This window comes from Phaenicophaeus curvirostris, chromosome 16, assembly GCF_032191515.1.
Source record: "Phaenicophaeus curvirostris isolate KB17595 chromosome 16, BPBGC_Pcur_1.0, whole genome shotgun sequence".
In the NCBI taxonomy this organism is placed as follows: Eukaryota; Metazoa; Chordata; class Aves; order Cuculiformes; family Cuculidae; genus Phaenicophaeus; species Phaenicophaeus curvirostris.
In genome coordinates this window covers 9,876,386-9,894,146 of record NC_091407.1, presented here as the reverse complement: position 1 = coordinate 9,894,146, position 17,761 = coordinate 9,876,386, and the positions used below count along the sequence as shown (strand labels likewise).

Sequence of the window (17,761 nt, the reverse complement as noted above, 5' to 3'; positions counted from 1 at the left end):
AGCTGGGTCCATTCTTCCTTGTGGCAGTGGGCAGCCTGGGTGCCGCTCTGCTCCCGGCATCGGGGACGGCCACGCCAGCCCTGCCTCTCCCTGATCCGTTTGGGCGCCCGCGCTGTTTGCAGATCCCTGTTTGCTGACGGGGTGAGGCTGAGGTGGGTGCCTGCGGCGGCTGAGCTGGCGTTCGCTGTTCGGATGCTGCACACGGAAGCAGCCGCTCCACTTCCCAGCGTGAATTCGCAATTACTCCCTCAGCGACGGGTTAGCTGGAATCTGTCTCTTTGAAGGCCTGGGCGAGCGTTGACTGCATTTCTGGCATGGAAAGCCGCCCAACTCGTTTGTTTCTGGAAGGAGCCAGTTGTTGGGCTGTTTGTGTCACCCTTCGAGAGGGACTCAGGAGTGGTGGCTGGGAGCAACCACGCTGCAGCTCATCCTCACGAGCAGCAGTGCTGGCTCCGGGCAGAGCAGGGAAAAGCTGTGCTGGCCCTGAATTGCATCGGTGGGACGGGAGCGGTGCCCACAGGTGCCACATGCTGCTGTGTGTTTGCTTGCTCACTTCAAGCGCGGCAAACTGGATGCTGGGGCTGAATAAAACACTGTTCCTCCCAACAGCCAGCGTGGTTCTGCGAGTGTCCTGTGCAGGGAGAGCTGGATGAACCAGCACATCGGATACGCTGGTGTGAGGAAAGAAGTTATTCTCCCTCCCAGTCTTGCCCCACAGGGGAGGGGAAGGCACCCTGAGGCTCTGCTGCTGTGGGTGTGGGGGCTGCCGAGCTACCTGGGGTGGCTCTGGCCATGGGGACCTGTCCCCACGTCTGGCCCTGCTCCCCATAGAAAGGTGTTTCATTGTTTCTGTCTGTAGTGCCTCACCGGCGGTGCTGTGGCTGTCCCAGAAACACTGCTCTTCATATCCACTCTGGATGGGAACCTCCACGCAGTGAGCAAGAGCACAGGTGACATCAAGTGGACCCTGAAGGACGGTGAGGAAGGACAGGGGGTGCCCACTTGCAGCCGGGCTCCCTGGGCTCATCACAGCTGGGGATCAGGGATGCACCCCACTCACAAGTGATGGGCCCCAGGGCAAGAGAGAATGGCCTCAAGCTGTCCCAGGGCAGGTTCAGATTGGACATAATGAAAATTCGCTTCACTGAAAGTGTTCCCAGGCCCTGGCAGCGGCTGCGCAGGGAGGTGGTGGAGTGCCCTGTCCTTGGAGGGGTTTAAAACACGGGTAGATGAGGTGCTCAGAGATGGTTCAGTAGTGAACAGGGACGGCTGGGCTTGATGTTCTCAAAGGTCTTTTCCAGCGCAGGGATTCTATGATTCCAGTGATTCCAGCCCGGCTCCTGCTGGCACGCACTGGGCTGGTGGTTCCTCTGGCGCTGGGGGTGCAGCTCCAGCCCCAGCAGGGCCAGCCCACGGTACCTGTTCTGGGGCACATGGCTGTGCTTGGTAAACACTGCCACGCTGTCTTGCTCACAGGGAGTGGCTGCTGACGTCTGCGTTTCACTCTCTCTTTCAGATCCTATTCTGCAGGTGCCAGTCTATGTGGCAGAGTGAGTGTCATCCACCCGGGCAGGGCAGCAGCCAGCGGGCGGCCAGGAGCCTGGCCCTGAGCAACCAGCAGATCTGCAGCAGGAGAGGGGAACCTCGGAGAAGGAAACATCCCAGCCCAAGCTGTAGCGTTGCCCTAAACCCACCCTTTGTGCTGGCACGTTGTGTGTGAGGAATAGCTGCTCCCTGCTGCTGGCTTGCAGCCTCTCTACAGGCAGCCCGGGAGCTCTCAGCAGCCTAGGAGAGAAATTGAGGAAAACCCACCCAAAAGTGCCGGGGGAGGAAGGAGGGCAATGAGAAGCCCTGGGGTGAGCAGGGCTCTGAGCCAGCACAGCTGGCAGGCACAGGGTGGCTGTACAGAGTTACGGCGCTGAACCAGAGTTCTCTCCTACCAAATCCAGTGCTGGGCATTCCAGGAAAGGTCCAGATGGCAGGGAATCACTCAAACAAACTGCTAAAGGGTTTCTGTAGTGCAGCCCCTCCCTAGCCCTTGGCGTGCGCCTGGGGAAGCTCACATTTCATGCTCCTCTCTCCTCCTTTCCAGACCAGCGTTCCTTCCAGACCCCAACGATGGCAGCCTGTACATCCTGGGAGGAAAAAACAAGGAAGGCCTGATGGTCAGTGGGGCTGTGAGCATCCCCCCTGCCCACATCCGAGGGGGTTTGCCCAGCTTGGGGGCCAGGCAGACCTGCTGGACAGGGCGAGTGCGGTGCCTGCGGGTGCTCCCGCTCGCCCTTGGCACTTCAGAGATGTCAGTGAGCCAGTGTGGGGCAAACACAGCCCCTTTCCTCGCTGCTCTGTCCTGCTCTGGGGCTGAGCAGAGATGGCAGGCGAGGAGGAGGAGGCTGTCTCAGGGCACCTCTTCTTCCCACCGTGCTTCCAAAGGCAGGAATACTGCCACTCAGGGAGGTGTTTCTCGGCTCCCTCATCCACGTTGCCATCTATGTTGCAGAAGCTCCCGTTCACCATCCCGGAGCTGGTCCAGTCCTCGCCGTGCCGCAGTTCGGACGGTGTGCTCTACACCGGTACGTGGAGACCAGCCGCTGCGCTGGACCTGGGGGCCAAGCGGGGAGAGGCTCAGCGGCGACTGCCTGGGAGCGTGTCCCCACAAGGGAGACAGACGGACGCCTTAGTGACAGACAGCAGGACTGCAAACTTCCAGAAAATGTGTTTTATTCTCAGGGAAGAAGCAGGACACCTGGTTCATCGTTGACCCCAAGTCAGGAGAGAAGCAGACCACGTTCTCGACAGAGGCTTGGGATGGCCTGTGTCCATCCAGTCCCCTGCTCTACATCGGCCGCACCCGTAAGCCAGTCCTGCTGTCCGTCTGTCTGTCCTGTCCCATGAGCGATGAGCTTGGCCATGACCTCGTGTCCTGCTCTTTTCCCCAGAGTACGTCATCACCATGTACGACACCAAGTCGCGGGAGCTGCGCTGGAACGCCACCTTCTCCGACTACTCGGCACCACTCTGCGAGGAATCCTACCACTACAGTGAGTGGCCACCACGTGGGACCCGGCTCTGCGGGGACCCCAGGGAGGTGCTGGGGGGTCACGGCTGTGCCAGCCCCGGCTCTCGCGGGAGCAGAGCGGGAGGGCACAGCTCGTGACCAGCAGCAGGACTGAGGCGGGCGCAGGGGATGAAGCCCCGCGGGCAGCACTGCTGCATCGCCCCCTCCCTCCGGCTCTGCCCAGAAATGACACACTTCGTGTCGAGCGGGGACGGGCTGGTGGTGACACTGGACAAGGAGAGCGGGGAGGTCCTGTGGGCGCAGAACTATGACTCGCCCGTGGTCGGCATCTACGTGTGGCACCAGGACAGTCTCCGCCGCGTCCCCCACCTCAACCTGGCCATGGAGACCCTGCGCTACCTGACCTTCCACTCGCAGGACATCCACCTCCTCAAGGGGAGCTACCAGTCCATGAAGGATTTCACTGCCACCAAGACCCAGCTGCTGTATGTGGTTCCTGTGCCAGGGCAGCCCGTGGCATTTGCATTGCCTTTTCTCAGCCACCCTGATCCGTGTATCCATGACGAATGGAAAGCTGATGCTTGTCCCCACCTTGCAGGCCAGCGCTTTACGTGGGGAAATACGCAGCCAGCTTCTACGCCTCGACCTCCCTGGTCCACGGCAGCGTGGCTCTGGTGGTGAGTCCCTCTCGGGGTGAGCCACGGTGGGCACACATCCCGGCTGCGCGGTGCTCCACGAGCTGTTGGACCCTCAGCCACAGGGCATCACGCTGGCCAGGATCGATGGCCCCACCACGGACGACGTGACCATGAGAGAGTCAGGGGAGTGCGAGATCACGCCCAGCACTGACGTCAAGTACCCGCAGGGCAGCATCACCTCACTCCGCAACCAGTGGCTCCTGATAGGTGCGGACCCACCTGGGACAGAAGCTTTCCCGGCGTCCTTTGCCCCACAAGGGGCAGCCGGAGCTGCCAGTGGGTTTTGGGGAGGCAGCGCAACCTGGTCTGTGCAGTGGGGTAAATGAGGACTGCAGCCCATCCCTGTCCCCTCCGCAGGCACAGCAGGGACCCTTGGAAGCGGGGCTCCCCATCGCCTGTGCTGGTGCCTGTGTGCAGGTGCTGGGTTATTCACCCTGCTCTGCGGTCACTGTTGCGGGCGCGATGGCTGTGTTGGTGTTTGGACATCAGGACGGTGTCCCAGGGTGGTGGCAGAGGAGGCAGAGGGCAGCAGGGTCAGGTCCCCACTGTGTGGGAGGGAGCACCTTCCCTCTGCCTGTCCCCGCTGGCGGCTGCTGCTCCAGGGCCCCTCTCTGGGGACAGAGCCCACAGGTTGTGGCTGTGATGTTTCTTGTACCTCCCATCGGATTTGATGCCTCTTCTCCTGTCTAGAGGATCCAGTGGACCTGAGGGACTGAACCTGTGAGCAGAGACCAGCTGATGGTTGTCTCTGGTCTTGTCCCACCGCAGGGCACCACGAGCCACCTCCCGTAGTCCACACTACGATGCTGCGAGCCTTCCCAGAGAACCTGAGGAAGACAACGGAAACCATCATCCCCAGGGCTTCTCCGGCCAGGACCGTGTTCGATGATGTGCGTGGCGGAGCTCTGCGCGGTCCCATCTCCGCTCCAGGGGAACCGTGGGCAGCGCCGGCTCATGGAAGGGGCTGGGCTGGGTACTGGGTCCCCAGCGTGGGGTGGCACGAGGGGGCCCCGCGTGCAGGGCTGTGATGGGGAGGGGGTCCCAAGCCTGTGTGCCCAGCGATCTGTCCCTCTGGTGTCACGCAGCCCTGGGCCTCTGTTGCAGTTCCTGGCCCCGAGTGGCCTGGAGGAGCCGGCTGTCCGTGGCGAGGGGCACTTCCATCCGGAGCCCGCACCGAGGGAGCAGGAGGAGGTCTACCCCGAGGCGGGCACCTGGGACCTGGTGATGGCCGGTGTTGGCACAGCCCTGCTGGGCGGAGGAGTCCTCCTGCTCCTGCTCACGGTGAGTTCTGGTGGAGGAGCCTGGGGACTCCTCTTTGCCTGTCCTTGGGCAGCCAGCGGTGCTGTGGCTGCTAGGAGCTGTGCAGCTCCCATGCTGGCTTTTATGACCTTGTAACAAGCCAACATGGTGTGCAGCTTGTGCTGAGCCCTGCTGACGCTTCAGCTCTGCTCTGGGACGCAGGAACCAAGCGCTCTCATGGTTTGTGTTCCAGAAGCTGCAGAAGGAGCACAGGGTGCAGCAGCAGCAGCTGGAGAAGCAGATTCAGCTCCCTCAGCAGGAGATGCCACTCCCGGGCCAGGTCTCTGCGGAAGGTGTCCCTGCAGAGCCTGGGGAGCCAGGGCCAAGCCAGGGAAGTGCATCACAGCTCTCACAGAGCTCCAGCCCCTCGGCCTGCCTGAAGGACCTGGTTAATGGGATGGTCAGCCCCGATCCAGCTGTCCCAGCGGCTGCTGAAGGTGTGTGGAGGGGGAACAGACAAGGTGTGAGGGTCTTTCTGTCTGCAGATATTGTCACCCAAAGCAGGAGCCCATGGATGAGAGATCTGCAGCCCAGCTGAGCTGGGAGGAGATGCAAGACCTGCTCCTGGATAAGGATGGGCCATAAAAGCAGTTGCAATAGTAGTAGGAGGGCTGAAGAAACCTCTGGGTGGTTTAAGCCTGGGTGTCCTTCACACAGGACCAATGGTCACCAGCTGAAGGATGGCTGTCCTTCTCTTCTGCAGATGCAGAACCAGACCTGATCGTAGTTGGGAAAGTTTCTTTTAACCCCAAGGACGTTCTGGGCCATGGAGCTGGAGGAACCTTTGTCTTCAGGTGGGTGGCAACCTGGGGTGTCTGACCTCGTTCCCTTCTCCTCCCTGGGAGCCGCAAGGACAGTGCCAAGGCAGCCCCTTCCCTGACTGGAAGCCCGTGGCTCAGGGGCTTTGGAGAACAGGTTTCCACCTTCCCCTTCTTGTGATCCTCACCAAACCCATCTGGGGAGCCGGGCTTGTGCCTTTGGTACCCAGGAACCGGTAGGCAGGGCAGGGCGCCCCTTGCACCACCGCCCCGTGCTCCCCTTCCCCTCCGGCTGCGCCCGCAACCTTGTGAGGATCCCCTGGCTCTGGCTGAGCCCCTGTACCCAGCACCAAATGCAGTGTAAAGGAAGGGAGGTTGTTTTCCTACCAAAATGGCACCTGAGCTCCCCATTCCCAGTTTGCAGCAGAGGTTTCTGCAGGTCCACAGCTCTGAGTTCCCAGTATCAGCCAAAGCCTGGCCAGGCTACGTCTGCCATGCTGCCTTTGCCCTGGACACTGTCATCATCTCTCTGCACAGGGGACAATTTGATGGCCGGAACGTGGCCGTGAAGCGCCTCTTGCCTGAATATTTCCATCTCGTGGACCGCGAGGTCCAGCTGCTCCGGGAGTCGGACGAGCATCCCCACGTCGTCCGCTACTTCTGCACCGAGAAGGACAAGCAGTTCCACTACATCGCCATCGAGCTCTGCTCTGCCACGCTGCAGGAGGTGAGCCCGCAGCCCCCTCCCTGCCCAGCCCTGGGGACACTGCGGGGCTGGCAGTTGACCCTGGATTTCCCCGTCCTCAGGAGTGCAGGTTGGTCCCCGGGGACGTGCATCAGGTTCTGTCTGTCCTGTCAGGGAGGTCCCGTTGTGCTCCCGTGGGACAACGTCGCGATATGAGCCCTTGGCATTCCTGCCTGGCCCAGGGCACCCAGCCCTGCTCCCAACCCACTTCCCAGCGGTCAGAGGAATGGGTTGGATCAGGTGTGGACGGGCTGCCAGGCACTCCGGGGAGGCAGAGCCGCTGCAGCAGCCCTGCTCCTGTGCCAGTCCAGCCCCTGCCCTTGTTCTGCTGCCGCTTTGCACCCCTTGAGAGGGAGCGGGGCAGCTTTGAGCCTTGGCATCCGTCAGGGCAGTTGTGCTGGGAAGAGGCTTAGCATAGGGGATGAGAAGCGTCCTTTCACTGCTCCATGAGGGAGTGTTGCTGAGGATGTGGAGGACACAAGTCTTGGGCTACTTCTCCCAAGTGACAGGGGGCAGGATGAGAGGGAATGGCCTCAAGCTCCACCAGGGGAGGTTCAGGCTGACCATTAGGAAAAAAATTTTCACAGAAAGGGTCATTGGGCACTGGAACAGGCTGCCCAGGGAGGTGGTTGAGTCACCTTCCCTGGAGGTGTTTAAGGGACGGGTGGACGAGGTGCTGAGGGACATGGTTTAGTGATTGATGGGAATGGTTGGACTCGATGATCTGGTGGGTTTTTTCCAACCTGGTGATTCTACGATTTAATGATTCTAAGTGCGGGCAGCGTGCTGCAGGGGGAACAGATGCCAACCAGGCAGCCCAGGAAACAGCAAACGTTGGGCACACGTGGCTTCTGCGTGGGCTGGTCTCCTCCACCTCTGTCAGCCTAGCAAGAAGTTCCTCTCCCAGCAAGCTTTGCCTTGGTTGCCCCAGCAAATCAGGGGCAAAGCGGTTGATCTCTTTCTCCTCCTGTGTGGTCCCAGTATGTGGAAAGCCCCAGCTTCGATCGCCGTGGACTGGACCCGGTGTCCCTGCTGCGTCAGACCATGTCTGGGCTGGCCCATCTGCACTCCCTCAGCATCGGTGAGCAGGCAGCGTGTGGGTGGGAGAGCAGCATCTCCTGTCTTGGTCCTGTCCTCCACTGAGGCCACCGTGTTCTGGCAGCAGCCGGCGTGGTCAGCAGCGTGCGGGGCGGCAGAGCCCTGTGCTGGCAGCGCCGGCCCCACTCCAGCCCTGTCACGCATGCGGGTGACACCACGCACTCTCTCCTCCAGTCCACCGCGACCTGAAGCCCTGCAATATCCTCATCTCTGTCCCAAATCGCCATGGGCAGATCCGAGCTGTCATCTCCGACTTTGGCCTCTGCAAGAAGCTTCAGACGGGACGACAGAGCTTCAGCCTCCGCTCCGGCATCCCTGGCACCGAGGGCTGGATTGCACCCGAGGTGCTGCAGGAGGCCCCGAAGGAGAACCCAGTCAGTGAGCCTGATGCCTCTCCGCACCCAGGGTCCTCCTCGAGCCCCTCAGGACAGGGTCCCCATGCTGGCCACGGCCTCACGGGAGCTGCTGGAATGCACAATGATGCCAGAAGCTCTGAGCAGCCAGGCCAGGCAGCACAGCAGTGCTCCTGCCAGGGTCTACCCCTGCCCTTGGATATTTAGTGTGGGGAGGAGGAAGGGGCTGTGGTTCTCTGTTCAGCCCGGCGACTCCTGTCCCTGCTGGAAGCCGGTTGCCGTGCTGGTCCCTGGCAGGGCACGCGCTGGTGACATGCTGCGTGTCACCTTGTGCTGGGGTTGGTTTGCAACCAGGTGAGACCTCAGCAGCCCCAGCCTGTCCCTCTGGCTGTGGAACCCTGACTTCTGCCTGTGATGCTGCTGACCTCCTCCCTGATAAAGGACCTGGTGCGGTGGGTGCTTCGCTGGCTCCAGGCAGCAGGGCAGGCAGGAGCGACGCATCTTCCAGCAGCTCCTTAGCAAATGACCAAGCACTCACGTATAAGAATGGAAAAACTGGGAGGTGACACCTTTCCTGGCCCTTTGCTGTGAGGATCCCATCTCCCGCTTTGTGTGTTTTGCAGACGTGCGCGGTGGACATATTCTCTGCCGGCTGTATCTTCTACTACGTGGTGTCCGGAGGGCAGCACCCGTTCGGGGACAGCTTGCGGCGCCAGGCCAACATCTTATCAGGCTCTTACCAGCTGAGCTGCCTGCAGGAGGAAGCTCATGGTGAGACCCTTCGCCACAGGGACATCCCCGCAGGTCAGCCCCGCTCTGAAGGAGCAGCTCCTGGTCCTCAGGGAGGTGTTAGTTCTCCATTTTCTTGTGTCGCCCTCCAGATAAGCTTGTTGCACGAGAGCTGATTGCAGCAATGATCAGCCCCGAGCCCCAGCACCGACCCTCAGCCCCCATGGTGCTGGTGCATCCCTTCTTCTGGAGTCAGGAGAAGCAGCTGCAGTTCTTCCAGGTGAGCTCCTGCTGTCCCTCCAGGCAGCAAACATGGGTGTGGTCTGAAAAACAAGTACTGGAAACGGCCGCGTACAGGTCAACGTGCTCATTCAGAGCTGCTTTTGCAAGAGGTGGTGGGGGACCCTGGGTTTGGGGCCAGGGCCAAAACATTTTCATCCACCATCAGCACCGTCTCTGTCCCTTGGCGCTGGATGGGGTGACGCTAGCCAAAGGCCAGCACCGTAACCACCCTGGTCCCTGCAGGACGTCAGCGACCGCATCGAGAAGGAGCCAGCTGAGGGGCCCATCATCTCGGCGCTGGAGGCGGGGGGACGGGCAGTGGTGAGGACCAACTGGAGGATGCATATCTCCTTCCCGCTGCAGGCAGGTGAGTGCGGAGGGACCAGGGAGCAGAATCGGGCAGGGAGTGGGGCTCCTGGCTCTAGTGCCCTTTACCGGGCAGGAGGCTCATGCCCAGGAGCCAAAAATGAGGGTGGGGAAGTGTGCCAGCTCCCCTTCCTTGGGAGGGCAGAGTGGAGCAGAGCAGCTCGTTGCAGGCTACACTGGGATGCAGGGGCTGTGGCCGTTCATTTAAATGTTCAGAAACTTCATTTAAATGTTCTTTATGTCACCTTACACCATAAACAACAAAAAAAAATCTAGTTTTCCACCAATACAATCATCAGGCTAAGGCAAACAGAGATGCAGAAACTCACTGCAAACCTTATCTTGCTGCTAGAGTAGATTTGCAAATCACATCAATATTAAGACTACTAGTTTCATCCTTCTTTTTAAGAAGCCTTGAAACAATGTGGTGTCATATACAGAAGTCAGAAGAACACAAGTCGGATAAAGTCTTTCTAATAATATCAAAACCTTACGACGTATTTCAAATTAGAAAGCTCAAATCAAACCCCAAATCTGTTTGATAGATTTAAGAGCTCAAATATGAAAACCTTTCAGCAAACCTCAGACAACTTATTTTTCCTGCTGCCCACCATCATCTTAAGAAACAAACTAGAAACTGAACTTTCCTCAGTTTCCCGCTTGCTCAACATCTCTCCTGCTCTCCCCAGACCTGAGGAAGTTCCGCACCTACAAGGGGGGCTCAGTGCGTGACCTCCTGCGGGCCATGAGGAACAAGGTATGGCCACTCCGGATCCCCGTGCCCCCACCCTGCCACCCCAGCCACTCACCTCACCCTCTCTCCTTCAGAAGCATCACTACCACGAGCTGCCGGCTGACGTCCAGGCTGCCCTGGGCCCCGTCCCAGATGGCTTGGTGCAGTATTTCACCTCCCGCTTCCCCCGGCTGCTGCTGCACACGCACAGGGCCATGCGGGTCTGCGCCCACGAGCGGCTCTTCCACTCTTACTACTGCCAGGGGCCGGCAGGCGATAGGCAGTGAGCGAGGATGCGTGCCAGGAAGGCACCGGCTCCTCCCTGCCTGTACCCACAGCCCCATCCTGAGCAGCCCAAGAGCTCTCCCGCATCCTTCTCCCCTCCCTGGAATGAGGTGGGACCCAGGCCTCGCTGGGCGCGCCACGTGCGTGTGGGTTCCCAGCAGCATGGTCGATGAGGGCAGCTCCGGGCTCCCACCTAGAGGGATTCTCCAAGCAAACGGGCACAGTCAGACTCCACAGCCTGAAGGCATTCGTGTCCAAGAGCAAAAAAATCTCCATGGTGGCCATGGGGCTCTGAGAAGAAAGAAGAAAACACGCGCTGCGTGGTCCAGAGGGCAGCTGGGAAAGGACACAGCCAGGCTGGGACCAGGTCCCAGGGGAGCATTCACGAAGGAATCAGTGAGCTTTGCCCCATGCCACACACCTGGGGAAGCAGCCTTTGGAGCATGTGTCCAGCACAGGCTGTGACACCAGCCTTGCCCCAGGAGGTGACCTGCAGCCCAGCCAAGCACACGAGCTTTGAGCAGTCACTGCAGGGCTTGGACCTGCCCTTTACATCAGCCCTGCCAGGCACGGGGCCACCAGCACCACACCAGCAATGAAGTTTTTAATCTCAGCTGGGCTGAGTGGAAGGTCTTTTTCCCTTTTTGTTCCCAAGAACCTGCCTGTTCTGTACCAAAGCTGTGGTCTCATGACATGAAGGCAGAGATCCCCTTCTCCCCAGGGCTCCCTCCCCTCTGACCACAGCCCTGTTCTGGTTTACAGCACCCCTGGGGGTGCAAGTTTCATAGGAGCCAAGCTGCAAGGGGAGGGGCTGCTGGAGCCCCTCAGCTTCCTCTCCAGAACACCCCAGTCCTGCCCCATTCCTCTGCCTGGAGGGTAGGAGGGGTTTGCACCACTTTCTTTTCAGAACACAGGACTAGGACATTTTATACAAAATGTTATTAAAAACATAAAACCCAAAAAGCTTATCCTGGTTGTGAATGAATGGGCCTGGGAGGCCCCAGAGGCAGGGGCTAGGAGCAAGGTGATGCAGGTGATCACTTTTTCTCATGACAAGGTGACAATTTTGAGCCTTTTTGATGTAATAAAGACCCAACCCCTAGGAGAGGGAAGGTGAGAAGTCAGCTTACAGGCTAGAGCACAGCTCCCACTGCCCCCGCACTCTCCTCTCCTGCAGCACAGTGGGGAGCACAAGCACAAGGTCCTGTTTGCCAGGCAAGCTGGGGGAGGGAGCTGCTCCCTCCCTTGCAGCCAGAGAAAAAGAACCACACCAGGCTAGAGATGGCAATGAACAGTCTTTAATCAAATTATGCAATATACAAAAGTTTGTTTCATGTAGATTAATTTCAGTATTAAAAGGCTGATTGCTCAGTCTCACCCTGGGCATGTTAAGTGTCTTGCCTGAATTTCTAGATGAGGAAACAAACACCCAGAGCATCAGCACAGTCACGCACAAATAACTTACATGCTCATATCCTTCTCTCCCCCTGGAGCTTTGTTCTCTCAAGAGAAGGCCCAGGAGCCTCAAACCAAAGGGTGGTGGTGTGAGTCAGGTGGTGTGGCATTGGGAAGTCAGGAAAAAAAAAAAAAGTAGGTATGCAGTTAAAAAAATAGGTTTTTCTATTCAGCATGGGGAGCAAAAAACCTTTGGGTGCCACTTGGAGTGAAGCAGACTGTTGCCACAGCACCCAGGGGCTTCCTTGTGGCAGCCAGGCCATGCCCAGGAGTGGGAGCCCAGCTCTGCAATAGGAGGTCACCATGCCAGCAGGGATGCTGCCAGACCTCCCCATCCACAGCTGGGACAGTTTGGCACAGATGTTGAGTCTATCAAGAATGAGGTCTAAGCAGAGGATTTTGCCTGAGCTGAGGCAGACTTTGAACCAAGGAGCTTCTCCACCATGGTGCGAGCATAGCGGAGCCGGCTGGCCAGTTCCTTACAGCACCCATGTTCCTCGATGAGACTCAGCTTGTACGTGCGGAAGTCCCGTTTCTCATCTATGTACGTGACAGCAGACATGAGGGGGCACAGGATGACTTTGGTGTGGTCCTGTGTGGAGAGAACACATCGTCACCCTGGGCACTCTGCACATCAGGGACTGCACTTTCTCAGGACGAGCAATGTCTAAGGCAGCTGGGGCATCGCAGCTGCACCCGGAAGCACCCTGACAGAGCACCACGGTGCTTCATGGATCGCAAAGGGGAAGAAGCCTAAGCCTGTGCGGCACCTCCTCTGCTAAAGGACACAGCCCCCTCGCAGTAAGGAGCTGGGGGGCTGATGGACCAGCAAGGGCAGCAAAGAGCCTCCCAGTGCTGGTTCACCAGGCAAGGTTTCAGCCCTGGTTATGCCCTCCTGCTGCCTCACACCCAGTGCTGTGGGGAGAGCAGGGTTCTTCCAGCAGCTGGAGCTGCAGCTCTGGAAAAAACAGAGCATCCACCTCACCTGGAAGAAGTTGATCTGCACGGTGCCATTGCTGAGGTGCAAGATGATGGCGCTGCGGGTCCGGAACCACGTGCAGAGGTAGGGTAAACGGGCCAGCTCATCTCCTTCCCGCGGCGTGATGTTAGCGCCCGCCTTCAGCAAGTGCTCACTCATGTAGTTCCGGAAGTATTTCAATAGTGTTATCTGTGGATGGGAAAGGCTGTGAGCAGGAGGTGACAGGATGTGACTCCTGCTATGTGGGGAGGGCAGGGGCTGCTATCACAGTCCCAGAGTCTCTCCACATCTTTAGAGCTTGACGTGTCACTGCACAAACTTGTGCAAGTTCACATTCTCAGTTCACTGGGCCTGCGATGCTCAAGACTGACTTTACTGAACACTTTGGCACATGCAAGTCTGGTGAGCACTTAATTCCGAAGCTGCTCATGAGCAACCCCCAGCAAGGGCTCCCATCCCAGGACTGACCTTCTTGTTCAAGGCAGAAGGGTAGGATCTCACAGTGAAGTAGGACTCTGTGCCATTCTGCTCGATGTACTGCAAGTTGTCCCCGTCGTTGTACATAATAAGACGTGTGGAGTCGTTGAAGAGCACTCCAACACTGTTGTCACACAGTTGGTAACCTAGTGCACAAGGAAGCCTGTTAGGACTAGAGATTGAGGGCACCACCGGTTGCGTGCAACTCAAAGGTAGAAGGGTTGAAGGGAGCTGGCAACCACCACGCCATGTCTATGTGGCACTTCTCTGGACAACCCTTCCTCCCTTGCTGCATTCCCTGCAGCAGAAGCAGCTTTAGCTGCTGTGGAGCGAGGCCAGCCATCTCAGGCAGCAGGCAGCCATTTTCTACCTCAAAGTAGCCAGGGCTGATGCTCATGACCAGTGCTCTGGATTCACTGGGTACTTGGTAACATTCCTGGTGGTGGTCTTGGACACACACACCAGAATGGTGTGATTGAAGAACCAGAGCTATGCAATGCCCAAAACAAAGCTTCCTCAGCCTCTTTGGAAGCTAGAACAGGCTGAAGGATTGGCCCCATATTACTTACCTAGACCATATTTATCCGAGTAGTCCACCCATTTACTAACCCAGAAGATGGGAATGCATGCTGGGTCTTCAGCTTCTTCTGCAAAGAAGAACAGAGTTTGTTAGGAAACCCTCCACAGCACCCTGTGCACTCTAGCAAGCAAGTGGTGCCAGAAGGAAGGTGAGGCTTCTCAGACTTCCAGACTCACCTTGTCTCACAGGCACCTTCTCAGAGGGCTTGGCTGAGTTGACTGCAGTCAGCTGCTGGAGCATGTCGGCTAAGTGACACTCGACAGCGTCCCCCAGCTCCCGCAGCCCGGCTACATCTTCCTTTTCAGGCAAGTTCTCTACTGCGGGGCTGTCTGGTCCTGAGCCAGGAGAGAGAAGAGAGCAGAGATGTGACTGAGTTTCTAAAGGCACCAAGTTTACATCCTGCCCTGGCTGTAGGAAACATGATACCCCACAGACACAAAGCCAGCACCGGCGCTTCCCTGCTTTGGTTCTGGGCGAAGAGTGAGGAGACCTCTCTCTCGCTCACAAAGTGCTCCAAGCTTTTACAGAAGCTGGGAGAAGAGCTGAGGCAGCTCCACATTCCCCACTGGTGGGCCTGGATGTCACTGGAGGCCAGGCAGGCTCTCATCCAGCACTGCAGTCCAATCCATCACCAGACACTCACGCTTACCTTTGTTGAGTGCGGTCAGTGGCTTCCGCCCGCTTTGCTCCAGGCTGCTGGGAGCGATTGAAAACCGAGGCGCCATGGTGAGGCAGCTGGTGGGCAGGCGGCTGGGGATGTAGCCAAATGTGAAGAACTCGTCGTTCAGCAGCTCATGGATAGTGGGGCGCGTGGCGGGGTCAGACCTCAGCATCTTCCGGATGAGATTAGCAGCTACGGGGTTGATGTGCTACGAGGAGACGGAGACAGACACAGGTCAGGGGACAACACACACCAGTGGCAAATACATTGGGTGTAAATGCAAGGGATATAGTGCTGGGGACAGAGCTCCTGCATGGCACCAGGCAGGCACCTCATGGACTTGAGCACATCCGTTTAACCCCGCATGCCAACTGCCCAGCTCAGGTATATTTGCTGGGTTACAGGGGAGCTGCTGGCTCCCCGGGAGGAAGCTGGCCCTGCAGGCTCACTCCACCACTGATTGAAACCACAGAGGGCTGGGAAGGGGATGCAAGAGCAGCTTCACCATTATGTGAGAGCCCAGTAAGTGCCGAAAACAGGATAGTGCAGCAGAAGGCTATGAGGTGAGCATTAGGAAATACTTTTTCATGGAAAGGGTCATTGGGCACTGGAACAGGCTGCCCAGGGAGATGGTCGAGTCATCTTCCCTGGAGATGTTTAAGGCACGGGTGGATGAGGCGCTGAGGGACATGGTTTAGTGATTGATGGGAATGGTTGGACTCGATGATCTGGTGGGTCTTTTCTAACCTGGTGATTCTATGATTCTAAGTTCACCCATGGGAAGCGCCATACCTTGGGAATCGTATACTCATTCTTCTTGATTCGGAGGTAGGTTTCTTTTAGGCAAGATGTTTCAAAAGGCGGTTTCCCCACCAGCAGAGTGTACCTGCACACATACAGACAGGACAGGGTCAGCTTTGCAAAAGGAACTTGTTTGCAGAAGTGACCCATTCTAAGTACACCCTGTGACTTTCCTCATCCGGGGGACACCCCTGGCGCTGGATGCACAGCAGCACAGACAGCTGCCTGGTTCCCACCCCCTGAAAAGGGATGCTGGGATCTAGTGCTCTCTGGAAAACATTCAAGTTAGATAGGGTGGGATTTTGAGGAATGCCTCAGGACATGCACACTGCGGAATGGATTGGCTCACAGGCACGAGTGTCTGCAGAGCACAGGGAGGCCAGTGGGGCTCAGCCAGGGCAGGTGCTCTGGAGGCCCACACCCAAAGCTTTGGCTCACACCGAAGCCCAAGGTGGCCAACGGGATGGGACCACAGCCCACGGCGAGCTGTTGCCATGCAACAAGCTTTCTGACTCACATGATGCAGCCAATGGACCAGATGTCCACCTCAAAGCTGTGACCCTTCTTGCCCAGCACCTCCGGGGCGATGTAGTTGGGGGTCCCACACAGGGTTTTCTTGCGCTCACCATCATACTCCACTTTGGTGGCCAGGCCAAAGTCACCTAGAAGACATGGGGAGACAGGATCTGACTGAGACGCCCTAGATGGCTGCTCCCCAGGGCGGGTCCCAGCTGCAGGGGGTTGGCGGGGCACCCCATCTCCTGCACATACCGATCTTCACCTCCATGTCATCGCTGAGGAAGAGGTTGCCCAGCTTGAGGTCCCGGTGGATGACGCGGTGCTCATGCAGGTACTGGCAGCCCAGGATGGTCTGGCGCAGATAGTACCGCACCTCAGGCTCGCTCAGCGCCTTCCGCCGCTTGTGCAGCTCCAGCAGCGACTACAGGGACAGGGCAGTCAGACACGGGGGCACCGACCTACCCCCACCACTGCATCCCCCACTCCTAGGCGACCCCCTCCCCCGGGTCCCCAGGGCCCTCAAGATGATCCTGAGTGCTACCCCCGGTTCCCATCCCCCCCCCCGTTCCTCAGGTGGGGCTGCTGCTCCCCCTCACTAACTGACACCAACACCCCCCCCCCCGGTGTCCTCCCCCCCTGAGCGACACCCCCCCCTCCCCCCCCCCGGTGTCCTCCCCCTCTGGGTGACACCAACTCCCCCCCCCCCCCCGGTGTCCTCCCCCCCTGAGTGACACCAACCCCCCCCGAGGGTTTCACCCCCCGTTCCTCCGCGGGTAACCCCGACTCCCACTGACCCTGCGGCGACAGAGCTCCAAGACGACATAGACGAAGTCCGCGTCCTCGAAGAAGCCGTGGAAGCCGACGACGTGCTGGTGGGCGAGGCTGCGGTGGATGGCGATCTCCATGGACATCTTCTCCTTCTGGTGCGGCTTCACCAGCAGCGACTTGGGCACCACCTTCCCCGCGAACACCTCGCGGCCGCCGCCCTCGGCCAGCTCGTAGCACCGCGCGAAGCCGCCCTTGCCCAGGAACCGGCCCCGCACGAAGCTGCGCCGGCTGCGCGGATCCACCAGCACCTTGGGCACCTCCTTGAGCGTCTCCTTGGGGGCCGCGGGGCCCGCGGGCCGGGCCGCCCGGCAGGCCGCGCTCATGGCGGGTGCGGAGCGGGGCCGCCGCGCGATTCGAACGCGGCCCGGGGCGTTACGGGCGCTGCCGATTGGCTGCCGCCGTTTAAAATCCACGCCGAGCCGCGGGGCATCATGGGAGCGGCTCCCCCCACCCCGCGCGGGGCCACGCCCACAGGGGGCGGGGCTATAACTCTCTATATTCTCTCTGTACCCGGCGCTGGGTCCAGCCCTGTTCAATGTCTTTATCAGTGACCTGGGTGAAGGCATCGAGTGCTCCCTTAGCAAGTTTGCAGGCGATACTAAGCTGGGTGGAAGCGTGGATCTGCTGGAGGGCAGGGAGGCTCCAAAGGGATCTGAACAGGCTGGACCGCTGGGCTGAGACCAATGGCAGGAGGTTTAACAAGGCCAAATGCCGGGTCCTGCACTTGGGGCACAACAACCCTGTGCAGTGCTACAGACTAGGAGAAGTCTGTCTAGAAAGCTGCCTGGAGGAGAGGGACCTGGGGGTGTTGGTTGACAGCGACTGAACATGAGCCAGCAGTGGCCCAGGGGGGCAAGAAGGCCAATGGCATCTTGGCTTGGATCAGAAACGGCGTGACCAGCAGGTCCAGGGAGGTTCTTCTCCCTCTGTACTCGGCACTGGTGAGACCGCTCCTTGAATCCTGTGTTCAGTTCTGGGCCCCTCACCACAAGAAGGATGTTGAGGCTCTGGAGCGAGTCCAGAGAAGAGCAACGAAGCTGGTGAGGGGGCTGGAGAACAGGCCTTATGAGGAACGGCTGAGAGAGCTGGGGGTGTT

General features: G+C 59.0%; 2 protein-coding genes across 3 annotated transcripts; one reads left to right on the top strand and one right to left on the bottom strand.

The window, feature by feature from the left end:
- Positions 1 to 586: 586 nt before the first annotated feature.
- Positions 587 to 10,506, top strand: ERN2 (endoplasmic reticulum to nucleus signaling 2). 2 transcript variants are annotated; one of them, XM_069870573.1, is made up of 21 exons: positions 587 to 977; positions 1,517 to 1,550; positions 2,093 to 2,165; positions 2,501 to 2,573; positions 2,731 to 2,853; positions 2,940 to 3,041; positions 3,243 to 3,504; positions 3,618 to 3,696; positions 3,774 to 3,924; positions 4,486 to 4,607; positions 4,822 to 4,998; positions 5,210 to 5,453; positions 5,720 to 5,810; positions 6,312 to 6,501; positions 7,501 to 7,600; positions 7,792 to 7,991; positions 8,594 to 8,741; positions 8,852 to 8,979; positions 9,225 to 9,348; positions 10,037 to 10,104; positions 10,176 to 10,506. In XM_069870573.1, the coding sequence occupies exons 3-21, from the start codon at positions 2,163 to 2,165 to the stop codon at positions 10,365 to 10,367; spliced, it is 2,577 nt and encodes an 858-aa protein (XP_069726674.1). In that variant the 5' UTR covers positions 587 to 977; positions 1,517 to 1,550; positions 2,093 to 2,162; the 3' UTR covers positions 10,368 to 10,506. The 2 variants fall into 2 exon arrangements, with proteins under 2 accessions (XP_069726674.1, XP_069726675.1); XM_069870574.1 differs by lacking the exon at positions 1,517 to 1,550.
- Positions 10,507 to 11,947: 1,441 nt separating this feature from the next.
- PLK1 (polo like kinase 1) lies at positions 11,948 to 17,107 on the bottom strand. The gene is made up of 10 exons (XM_069869753.1): positions 16,632 to 17,107; positions 16,090 to 16,258; positions 15,836 to 15,980; positions 15,310 to 15,403; positions 14,506 to 14,725; positions 14,033 to 14,191; positions 13,846 to 13,923; positions 13,268 to 13,422; positions 12,806 to 12,988; positions 11,948 to 12,412 (listed from the first exon to the last, which is right to left on the bottom strand). The coding sequence occupies exons 1-10, from the start codon at positions 16,986 to 16,988 to the stop codon at positions 12,206 to 12,208; spliced, it is 1,767 nt and encodes a 588-aa protein (XP_069725854.1). The 5' UTR covers positions 16,989 to 17,107; the 3' UTR covers positions 11,948 to 12,205.
- Between the last annotated feature and the right edge of the window lie 654 nt (positions 17,108 to 17,761).